The 12,467-nt window shown below is 39.7% G+C and overlaps 1 protein-coding gene across 1 annotated transcript; it reads left to right on the top strand.

The window, feature by feature from the left end:
- Positions 1–4,089: 4,089 nt before the first annotated feature.
- On the top strand, positions 4,090–9,745 carry LOC133251780 (olfactory receptor 10H4-like; the record flags this gene model as incomplete). Its single annotated transcript, XM_061424571.1, has 2 exons — positions 4,090–4,128; positions 9,098–9,745. Coding segments are annotated over 2 exons (687 nt in total), but the record flags the coding sequence as incomplete, so codon positions are not given.
- Positions 9,746–12,467: the final 2,722 nt, after the last annotated feature.

Genomic DNA, 12,467 nt, shown 5'->3' with positions numbered 1-12,467 from the left:
TTGCTCCACCAGGTCGCCTGAGTCTCCTCCCTAACCCGTCTCTACTCTACCCAACTCTGTGAATTTCTGTGTGTTCCAGACGGTGGAGAACACTTAGGGAACTGATTACTGGCTGGATCTGTCTCCCTCCTTTTCAATCCCCCCTTTTATCCTTCTGGCCACCTCTGTCTCCTTCCTCCTTCTTCTCTTCTCTGTATAACTCCGTGAACATCTCTGAGTGGTTCAGTTGTGGAGTGCACATAAGGAAGTGACTACTGGCTAGCCCACTCTCTCCTCTATTGATTCCACCTCATCTCATTTGGGTCACCTCTAACTCCCTCCTCCTTCTTCTCTTCTCCATGTAACGCTGTGAACCTCTCTGACTGACCCTCACAGTAGAGAAACTTTTCATCTTTAATGTAGATGTTTTATCAGTGGTGCTGTATAGAAGGAGAAGTTTTGAAACTATTGTAAAAATAAGACTGATAACTGGAAGCAGGAGGCTTAAGTCCAAACCCTGACTCCAGGGAACTCCTGACTCCAAGGAACATTAATTGACAGGAGCTCATCAAACGCCTCCATACTGACACTGAAACCAAGCACCACACAAGGGCCAACAAGTTCCAGAGCAAGACATACCACACAAATTCTCCAGCAACACAGCAACACAGCCCCAAGCTTCAAGATACAGGCTGCCCAAAGTCACCCCAAAACCATAGACATCTCATAACTCATTACTGGAAATTTAATTGCACTCCAGAGAGAAGAAATACAGCTCCACCCACCAGAACACCGACACAAGCTTCCCTAACCAGGAAACCTTGACAAGCCACCTGTACAAACCCACACACAGCAAGGAAATGCCACAATAAAGAGAACTCCACAAACTGCCAGAATACAGAAAGAACACCCCAAACTCAGCAATTTAAACAAGATGAAGAGACAGAGGAATACCCAGCAGATAAAGGAACAGGATAAATGCCCACCAAACCAAACCAAAGAGGAAGAGATAGGGAATCTACCTGATAAAGAATTCCGAATAATGATAGTGAAATTGATCCAAAATCTTGAAATTAAAATGGAATCACAGATAAATAGCCTGGAGACAAGGATTGAGAAGATGCAAGAAAGGTTTAACAAGGACCTAGAAAAAATAAAAAAAGAGTCAATATATAATGAATAACGCAATAAATGAAATTAAAAACACTCTAGAGGCAACAAATAGTAGAATAACAGAGGCAGAAGATAGGATTAGTGAATTAGAAGATAGAATGGTAGAAATAAATGAATCAGAGAGGATAAAAGAAAAACGAATTAAAAGAAATGAGGACAATCTCAGAGACCTCCAGGACAATATTAAACGCTATAACATTCGAATCATAGGGGTTCCAGAAGAAGAAGACAAAAAGAAAGACCATGAGAAAATACTTGAGGAGATAATAGTTGAAAACTTCCCTAAAATGGGGAAGGAAATAATCACTCAAGTCCAAGAAACCCAGAGAGTCCCAAACAGGATAAACCCAAGGCGAAACACCCCAAGACACATATTAATCAAATTAACAAAGATCAAACACAAAGAACAAATATTAAAAGCAGCAAGGGAAAAACAACAAATAACACACAAGGGAATTCCCATAAGGATAACAGCTGATCTTTCAATAGAAACTCTTCAAGCCAGGAGGGAATGGCAAGACATACTTAAAATGATGAAAGAAAATAACCTACAGCCCAGATTATTGTACCCAGCAAGGATCTCATTCAGTATGAAGGAGAAATCAAAAGCTTTTCAGACAAGCAAAAGCTGAGAGAATTCAGCACCACCAAAGCAGCTCTCCAGCAATTACTAAAGGATATTCTCTAGATAGGAAACACAAAAACGGTGTATAAATTCGAACCCAAAACAATAAAGTAAATGGCAACGGGATCACACTTATCAGTAATTACCTTAAACGTAAATGGGTTGAATGCCCCAACCAAAAGACAAAGACTGGCTGAATGGATACAAAAACAAGACCCCTACATATGTTGTCTACAAGAGACCCACCTCAAAACAGGGGACACATACAGACTGAAAGTGAAGGGCTGGAAAAAGATTTTCCATGCAAATAGGGACCAAAAGAAAGCAGGAGTAGCGATACTCATATCAGATAAAATAGACTTTAAAACAAAGGCTGTGAAAAGAGACAAAGATGGTCACTACATAATGACCAAAGGATCAATCCAAGAAGAAGATATAACAATTATAAATATATATGCACCCAACACAGGATCACCGCAGTATGTAAGACAAATGCTAACAAGTATGAAAGGAGACATTAACAATAACACAATAATAGTGGGAGACTTTAATACCCCACTCACACCTACGGATAGATCAACTAAACAAAAAATTAACAAGGAAAGACAAACTTTAAACGATACAATAGACTAGTTAGACCTAATTGATATCTATAGGACATTTCATCCCAAAACAATGAATTTCACCTTTTTCTCAAGCGCACATGGAACCTTCACCAGGATAGATCACATCCTGGGCCATAAAGCTAGCCTTGGTAAATTAAAAAAAATAGAAATCATTCCAAGCATCTTTTCTGACCACAATGCAGTAAGATTAGATCTCAACTACAGGAGAAAAACTATTAAAAATTCCAACATATGGAGGCTGAACAACACACTGCTGAATAACCAACAAATCACAGAAGAAATCAAGAAAGAAATCAAAATTTGCATAGAAACGAATGAAAATGAAAACACAACAACCCAAAACTGTGGGACATGGTAAAAGCAGTCCTAAGGGGAAAGTTCATAGCAATACAGGCACACCTCAAGAAACAAGAAAAAAGTCAAATAAATAACCTAACTCTACACCTAAAGCAACTAGAAAAGGAAGAAATGAAGAACCCCAGGGTTAGTAGAAGGAAAGAAATCTTAAAAATTAGAGCAGAAATAAATGCAAAAGAAACAAAAGAGACCATAGCAAAAATCAACAAAACCAAAAGCTGGTTCTTTGAAAGGATAAATAAAATTGACAAACCATTAGCCAGACTCATCAAGAAACAAAGGGAGAAAAATCAAATCAATAAAATTAGAAACGAAAATGGAGAAATCACAACAGACAACACAGAAATACAAAGGATCATAAGAGACTACTATCAACAATTATATGCCAATAAAATGGACAACGTGGAAGAAATGGACAAATTCTTAGAAAAGTACAACTTTCCAAAACTCGATGAGGAAGAAATAGAAAATCTTAACAGACCCATCACAAGCATGGAAATTGAAACTGTAATCAAAAATCTTCCAGCAAACAAAAGCCCTGGTCTAGAAGGCTTCACAGCTGAATTCTACCAAAAATTTAGAGAAGAGCTAACACCGATCCTGCTCAAACTCTTCCAGAAAATTGCAGAGGAAGGTAAACTTCCAAACTCATTCTATGAGGCCACCATCACCCTAATACCAAAACCTGACAAAGATGCCACAAAAAAAGAAAACTACAGGCCAATATCACTGATGAACATAGATGCAAAAATCCTTAACAAAATTCTAGCAATCAGAATCTAACAACACATTAAAAAGATCATACACCATGACCAAGTGGGCTTTATCCCAGGGATGCAAGGATTCTTCAATATCCACAAATCAATCAATGTAATACACAACATTAACAAATTGAAAAATAAAAACCATATGATTCTCTCAATAGATGCAGAGAAAGCCTTTGACAAAATTCAACATCCATTTATGATAAAAACTCTCCAGAAAGCAGGAATAGAAGGAACATACCTCAACATAATAAAAGCTATATATGACAAACCCACAGCAAACATTATCCTCAATGGTGAAAAATTGAAAGCATTTCCTCTAAAGTCAGGAACAAGACAAGGGTGCCCACTTTCACCATTACTATTCAACATAGTCTTGGAAGTTTTGGCCACAGCAATCAGAGCAGAAAAAGAAATAAAAGGAATCCAAATTGGAAAAGAAGAAGTAAAACTCTCACTATTTGCAGATGACATGATCTTCTACATAGAAAACCCTGAAGACTCCACCAGAAAATTACTAGAACTAATCAATTACTATAGTAAAGTTTCAGGATATAAAATCAACACACAGAAATCCCTTGCATTCCTATACACTAATAATGAGAAAACAGAAAGAGAAATTAAGGAAACAATTCCACTCACCATTGCAACGGAAAGAATAAAATACTTAGGAATATAGCTACCTAAAGAAACTAAAGACCTATATATAGAAAACTATAAAACACTGGTGAAAGAAATCAAAGAGGACACTAATAGATGGAGAAATATACCATGTTCATGGATTGGAAGAATCAATATAGTGAAAATGAGTATACTACCCAAAGCAATTTATAGATTCAATGCAATCCCTATCAAGCTACCAACAGTATTCTTCACAGAGCTAGAACAAATAATTTCACAATTTGTATGGAAATACAAAAAACCTCGACTAGCCAAAGCTATCTTGAGAAAGAAGAATGGAGCTGGAGGAGTCAACCTACCTGACTTCAGGCTCTACTACAAAGCCACAGTTATCAAGACAGTATGGTACTGGCACAAAGACAGAAATATAGATCAATGGAACAAAATAGAAAGCCCAGAGATAAATCCACCCACATATGGACACCTTATCTTCGACAAAGGAGGCAAGAATATACAATGGATTAAAGACAATCTCTTTAACAAATGGTGCTGGGAAATCTGGTCAACCACTTGTAAAAGAATGAAACTAGAACACTTTTTAACACCATACACAAAAATAAACTCAAAATGGATTAAAGATCTAAATGTAAGACCAGAAACTATAAAACTCCTAGAGGAGAACATAGGCAAAACAGTCTCTGACATACATCACAGCAGGATCCTCTATGACCCACCTCTGAGAATATTGGAAATAAAAGCAAAAATAAACAAATGGGACCTAATTAACCTTAAAAGCTTCTGCACATCAAAGGAAACTATAAGCAAGGTGAAAAGACAGCCTTCAGAATGGGAGAAAATAATAGCAAATGAAGCAACTGACAAACAACTATTCTCAAAAATATACAAGCAACTCCTACAGCTCAATTCCAGAAAAATAAATGACCCAATCAAAACATGGGCCAAAGAACTAAATAGACATTTCTCCAAAAAAGACATACAGATGACTTACAAACACATGAAAAGATGCTCAACATCACTCATTATCAGAGAAATGCAAATCAAAACCACTATGAGGTACCATTTCACACCAGTCAGAATGGCTGCGATCCAAAAGTCTACAAATAATAAATGCTGGAGAGGGTGTGGAGAAAAGGGAACCCTCTTACACTGTTGGTGGGAATGCAAACTAGTACAGCCACTCTGGAGAACTGTGTGGAGATTCCTTAAAAAACTGGAAATAGAACTGCCTTATGACCCAGCAATCCCACTGCTGGGCATACACACTGAGGAAACCAGAAGGGAATGAGACACATGTACCCCAATATTCATCGCAGCACTGTTTATAATAGCCAGGACATGGAAGCAACCTAGATGTCCATCAGCAGATGAATGGATAAGAAAGCAATGGTACATATACACAATGGAGTATTACTCAGACATTAAAAAGAAAACATTTGAATCAGTTCTAATGAGGTGGATGAAACTGGAGCCTATTATACAGAGTGAAGTAAGCCAGAAGAAAAAACACCAATACAGTATAATAATGCATATATATGGAATTTAGAAAGATGGTAACAGTAACCCGGTGTACGAGACAGCAAAAGAGACACTGATGTATAGAACAGTCTTATGGACTCTATGGGAGAGGGAGAGGGTGGGAAGATTTGGGAGAATGGCATTGAAACATGTAAAATATCATGTATGAAACGAGATGCCAGTCCAGGTTCGATGCACAATACTGGATGCTTGGGGCTGGTGCACTGGGACGACCCAGAGGGATGGTATGGGGAGGGAGGAGGGAGGAGAGTTCAGGATGGGGAACACATGTATACCTGTGGTGGATTCATTTTGATATTTGGCAAAACTAATACAATTATGTAAAGTTTAAAAATAAAATAAAATTAAAAATAAATAAATAAATATGCTATGTAGGTTGGTCATAACTTTCCTTTCAAGGAGTAAACGTTTTTTAATTTCATGGCTGCTGTCATCATCTGCAGTGATTTTGGAGCCCCAAAAAATAAAGTCTAATACTGTTTCCACTGTTTCCCATCTATTTCCCAGAAAGTCATGGGACCAGATGCCATGATCTTCATTTTCTGAATATTAACTTTCAGTAACACATACATGTCTCATTACTGTGTTAAAGTTGTATCTTTTGGGTAGTGTGTTTAAATCTCAGAGGGCTATCTGAAGATGGCACAAAGAGAGATCAGAGGCTACCTACAGGTATCTTCATTATGCACAAAGGAAATGTTGGTGGAGGTCACATAACATGTGAATAAATAGAGTCCTATGGACCTCTATATCTGTTTCACTCCCATGCTGATTTTGGAGGATATATGATTGAGGACCCAGGAATTCACATTCCTCTGTGGAATGTAAATAGTTAACTTAAAAGATGAGGTCAAATATTTGAGTTGCAAACAAAAGACATTTTATAAGGATAAACCCACAGCCACCAGTCATCTCATTAGCATACAAAAGACACTCTTATCACAGGGTCAGAGACCAAGGACAACACCAAAACCCCAAATATTTGTGTCTTATAATATAACAAGGACACATATGTGAATGTCAGACTATGTGACTAGGTCACCAGGACCATGGGAATAGGGTGTAATTTGATTGAGAAGAGAAGTAAGATGATCCAATTTGACCAGAGATGTTGAACACTTAAAATGCCCAAGAGAAACCAGTATCCAAGATTCAGCTCTCAATTACCCTTGTCTGGGAAGCCCTCCAGCTGCCCTCACCCCAGGGCAGAGTCACTGATTCCCACTTGGGATTTCTCCAGCTCCCGCCATACCTCTGACCCTTCCTTGATCCCAAGTTGATGACATTATCTGTGTCCAACCTAGTCTCCTCAATGCCTAGGAGCTTCTCAGCCCTGAACATGGGCTGAGATTTCTCGGAATACAGAAAGCAGGGAGTCTTTTTGTGTGTGGATATTTGGAGGAAATTTAGAGGCAGCAGTCCCTGAAGATCCCTTGTGGCCCCTCCCAGCCTCTCCAGACTCTAAGGAAAGATCTTCTAGGCTGGTATCCTGAAGAGACCCTAAGGAGCAGCCAGCAGGAAAGGCTACAGCAGAAATAAGCAGGCAGTATCTGCTCTAGGAGATCCAATCCCACCCCGGCCTATGGGTACCATTGATAGCATCAAGCAGCAGAGATTCTTCTGCCCTTCCCTACTGGCCACTTCATGGAAAAGGCAGGCCAGGCTGAGGGAGACCTCGAGGGAATGGTAGGAAGGAAGAACCCTACAGTTGTGGGAAGCATTGCCCAGCCTGGGGATGGAGGTCAGTCCTGGGGAGAAGGTCGTTAGGGAAGAACTCCATCTCAAGAGGCTGCCTGAGGTCTTCTCAGTTTGTCCATCTGAGTCTTTAGCTCTCACCCTATATAGGTGCCCTTTGCAGTTTGTGGGTCAGTGGTTCTCAGACCCAAGTCTTTGGAGTATTTACATTTCTGGTTAACTCAAGCTGTTTTGTAACAGTTATATTTCGAGTGTGATGTGAAGACTTCTGGGGGTCCCTGACAACTTCTCTGCGGGTCTGTGAGATCCTTATTCAACCAGTTAGAATGTTTTTTATCATCTACTTCAAATAAAACAATGTTTTAGACTGAATGAAGAAGCAGACACTGCAATCAAATTGTCTCCTACAAGGCAGATATAAGGTGTATTCGAAAAAAAGTGCAACAAAGCCACACTTCGCACTCTTAAGTTTTTCTGAAAATGTTACTTGACTAAAAAATGTTACTTAAATTAGCATGTGCTAGTTTTATTAGTGTTGTTTTAAATGTACTAATAGTTAAATATTTTTAATTCTTGGTTTTAATTTCTAACATAGTAACAATTGATAGTTACAATTCATTCAAACAAAACCCCTTTAGGGGCCTCAGTAATTTTTTAGTGTAAAGATATCCTGAGACCAAAATGCTTGAGAATGGTTTCTGTATAGCTGCTGTTGCTTTTGGGAGTTTTATCTTAATTTTAACTAAAATTGTATACTTTGATTATTAGATATAATATTATGAGAAAGATCATGAATCTTTGGAAGTTGACCTTTCTTTATTGTAGCCTTCTGATCTCTAATTGTTCTAACATGTTACATCTTTATTCTTTTATCTTTTCTAGATAGATGCTCAGATCTTCCCTTCCAATCCTTATGTATCTTCTTTTTTTCCTTGTAGCACCCCTCATGACTTTCAGTTCCATGTTAAAGAACAGCAGAGACAGTAAGTATGCTTGGCTTGTTCTTGATCCTAAAATAATGCATCTAGTTTCCCCGTTAGTATACTACTTGCTGTCTTTATGGTATATTTTCTCTTCTTAAACTTATTTTTATTGGAATTCAGTTGCTTTACTATGTTATTATAGCTTCTGCTGTACAGCAAAGTGAATCAGCTGTATGTGTACATATGAAGAAGTGAAAGTGTTTGTTGCTTGGTCATGTCCAACTCTCCATGACCCCCATGGACCATAGCCCACCAGGCTCCTCTGTCCATGGAATTCTCCAAGCAACATTACTGGAGTGGCTGGCCATTCTCTTCTCCAAGGGATCTTCTTGACTCAGGTATTGAAACTGGGTCTCTTGCATTGCAGGTGGATTCTTTACCATCTAAGCTATCAAGAAGATCCCTGTATACATATATCCTCTCTTTTTTGGACTTCATAGTATATATTCTTAATCTAGCTATGAAAGTCACCTTTCCACATGGTCAAAAGAGTTTTTTTTTTTTTAATGTGAATAAAAGTTGAATATTAGAACATTATTCCTGCCTTATTTGGAATAGTAATAAATAAATGATTTTTCTTTTATAGCTTATTCATGTAGTGAATCACATGATAGATTTTCTGATGTTGAACCATCCTTGTCATTAATAGGATAAATCAAAGCTACATGATCATAATATATTATTTTTACTACCTGGAGATTTTACTGGGTTATATCCTACTATGAATCCTTTATGTTTGGCTTCACCCATTCCTTCCTGCTCATGATCATGGGCTATGACCGCTACGTGGCCATCTGCCACCCCCTGCGCTACAACATGCTCATGAGCACCCATGACTGTGCCCGTCTTGTGTCCTGGTGCTGGGCTGGTGGCTCAGTCATGGGGATGATACTGACATTGATAGTTTTTCACCTCACCTTTTGCGGGTCTAATAAGATTCACCATTATGGCTGTCATGTGTTTGCCCTCTTGAAGTTGGCTTGTGGGAAGGAGACAGCCTCTGTAACCATGGGTGTGATCCTGGTCTGTGTCACAGCCTTGATGGGGTGCTTATTCCTCATTTTCCTCTCCTATGTCTTCATCGTGGCTGCCATCCTGAGGATCCCGTCCACTGAGGGCCGGCACAAGACCTTCTCCACCTGTGTCTCCCACCTCACCATAGTGGTCGTGCACTACAGTTTTGCCTCCATCATCTACCTCAAGCCCAAGGACCCCCATTCTATGGACAGTAACACTCTGCTGGCCACCACCTACACAGTCTTCACCCCCTTTCTTAGCCCCATCATATTCAGTCTGAGGAATAAGGAGCTGAAGATTGCCATTCAGAGAAGCTTCCACAGAAAATTCTCTTCTCTAGGCTTCTAATGGCCAGCTGGGTGGTGGAGAAATATGAACAAAGGGCTGGTATAATAATGTCTATCTCCTTAGAACTGTTGTAAGGATATAGGTTTGTGAGTATACCCACACTTCATAGAGTTTGATACATACTGGATATTTGTTTTGCCTCAATTTTTTTGTCTCCCTCTTGCATAGACTTGAGCCATCATGATCTCTTTTTTATACCTCATGTGATAAAATCTGTCTCATTATCTATGCCTTAGAATGGTAATCTATCTATAAGCAGATGGGGAGCATCAGATGGGTGTGGAGGCACAGATGCAGGTGGATTGTCTTGAATGGGCAAGCAAGAGAAGATTTTCATATAAAATAAAAATAAAAAGATAACTGTGAAGCTGATAATATTGGGTTGGCCAAAATGGTTGTAAGATGTTATAGAAAACCTAAAGGAGTGTTTTGGCCAGCCCAGTAAGTACCACCCAAACACTAAGCAGTTTTATGTATGAAGCACTGTGTTACATGTTTTTTTAAAAAAAATTTTTTTTGAGGTGGACCATTTTAAAAGTCTTTGTTCAAGTTTTTACAATATTGCTTCTATTTTATGTTTTGATTTTGTGGCTGCAAGACATGTGGGATCTTAGCCCCCTGACCAGGGTTGAAACCCACAGCCCCTGCACTGGAAAGGCAAAGTCTTAACCAGTGGGCCACCAGGGACAGTGTGTTATCACTCAGTCATGTGCGAATCTTTATGACTCCATGGACTGGAGCCCTCAGGCTCCTCTGTCCATGGGATTCTCTAGGCAAGAATACCAGAGTGGGTTGCCATTTCCTTCTTCAGGAGATCTTCCTGACCCAGGGATGGAACCCTGGTCTCCTGAATGGCAGGCAGATTCTTTCCCATCTGAGCCACCAGAGAAGTTCCCTCCAATGTCTTTTAATTGTCATCATCTTAGTTACAACACATGTGAAACAAGAACACTATATGTTTCCAAGATAATGGTCTGCAATTTACATTTCCATATTATCTCTGGAATGGATAGACCTACCAGAGGTTTTCTGTCTTGAGCTGAGCTGAGTGAAGTAGGTCAGAATGCAGGTGGAAAGAAAAAGAGAATGAACTAGTGAATGGGAATCTTTTAAATTCATCTGTAAAATACATTGGATAAATAGGAAATGGGGGACTTCCCTGGTGGTCCAAAGGTTAAGAATCCACCTGCCAACACAGGAGACATGGGTTTCCTCCCCAGTCTGAAAAGATTGCACATGTTATGAGGCAACTAAGCCCTTGCAGCACAGTTACTGAGCCAGCGATCTAGTGATGTGGGCCACAGCTACCGAAGCCCACGCACCTAGATGCTGTGCTCCGTGACTAGAGAAGCTACCTCAGTGAGAAGCCCAGGCCCCACAGAAAAGAGTAGCCCCCACTCACCGCAACTAGAGAAAGTCTCCAAGCAGTCATGAAGACCCAGTGCAGGCCATAATTTTTTTTTTTTTTTTTTTGAAAATAGGAAACGGGGTCAAATCTGGGAAAGAGAGATAGAATGAAACTGTTGGCCCTTTAGTTCTTTGCTTTCTGCCATAAGGGTGGTGTCAATTGCATATAAGGAGGAAGAAAAAGAGGAAATGTAAGGGGTTTAGAAAGGGATGTATAGAGGAAGAGGGAGTGAAATAGGAGAGAAATAGAGTGAATGAGAGGGGGGAGAGAGAGAAAGGAGGGGGAAAGAAAAAAGAACAGAGGGTCAGTTCTTAAGTAAGAACCTAAAGTGTGTTAAAAGGATGTTTCTAGCTGACATATTATGAAAATTCTTTTTCCCCTTTCTTGCACATACATTAAGTAAAATATTAATTTCTCATGACTGTGTATAAGTTGTTTCTCTTTGGGGTGTATGTTCAAGGGTAAAGTGCTATCTAAAAACAGGCGCAGAGGTCAGAGGCTACTTTTGGATACTCCCATTATGCAGATGAGAAATGTGGGTGCAGGTCACACAACTGGTGAATAAAAGACTTATGGGGGGAACCTCACTGGTAGTCCAGTGGTAAATAGTCCTCCTTCTAATGCAGGGACGTGGGTTCAATCCTTGGTCAGGGAACTAAGATCCCACATGCCTTAGGGCAACTAAGCCCATGCACCACAGCTAGGGAGCCTGCATGCTGCAATGAAGACCAAACACAGCCAAAATAAAGGCAGGGGGCGGGGGGCGGGGGGTACTCATGGGGAAATTTAGATCTATCTGATTCCCATGCTGATGTTTGAGGATGATATGACTGAGGATCCAGGAAGGGGGCCTTCCATGGGATGTTAAGTTTTAACTTGGGGTGAGACCAGACCTCAAGTTGGAGGCAGAAGAGATTTTAAAACAGGGATCTTAAGAATATCTATCATATATGAGTGCTTGCAGTTTGTCATTCACTGTGGTAGGATTTCATATATGTTAGCTTCTCAAACTCACAAAATACATCCATATATATCTGTATTTATGGGCTTCCCTGATGGCTCAGGAGGTAAAGAATCTGCCTGCAAATGCAGGAGATACAGGTTCGATCCCTGGGTCAGGAAGATCCCCTGGAGCAGGAATGGCAACCCATTCTAATACTCTTATCTGAAAAATAAATCCCACAGACAGAGGAGCCTGGCAAGCTACTCTGTGAGGTTGCAAAGAATTGAACACAATTCAGCGACTGACGCATGCATGCATATGTTACACCCACATCTATTGTTACCCATATTTTTGAGTGGAGGAAAATGAAA

The sequence above is a fragment of the Bos javanicus genome, chromosome 7 (genome assembly GCF_032452875.1).
Source record: "Bos javanicus breed banteng chromosome 7, ARS-OSU_banteng_1.0, whole genome shotgun sequence".
NCBI classification, from domain to species: domain Eukaryota; kingdom Metazoa; phylum Chordata; class Mammalia; order Artiodactyla; family Bovidae; genus Bos; species Bos javanicus.
Note: the sequence above shows the minus strand (reverse complement) of the source record. Positions and strands in the feature narration are given on the sequence as shown.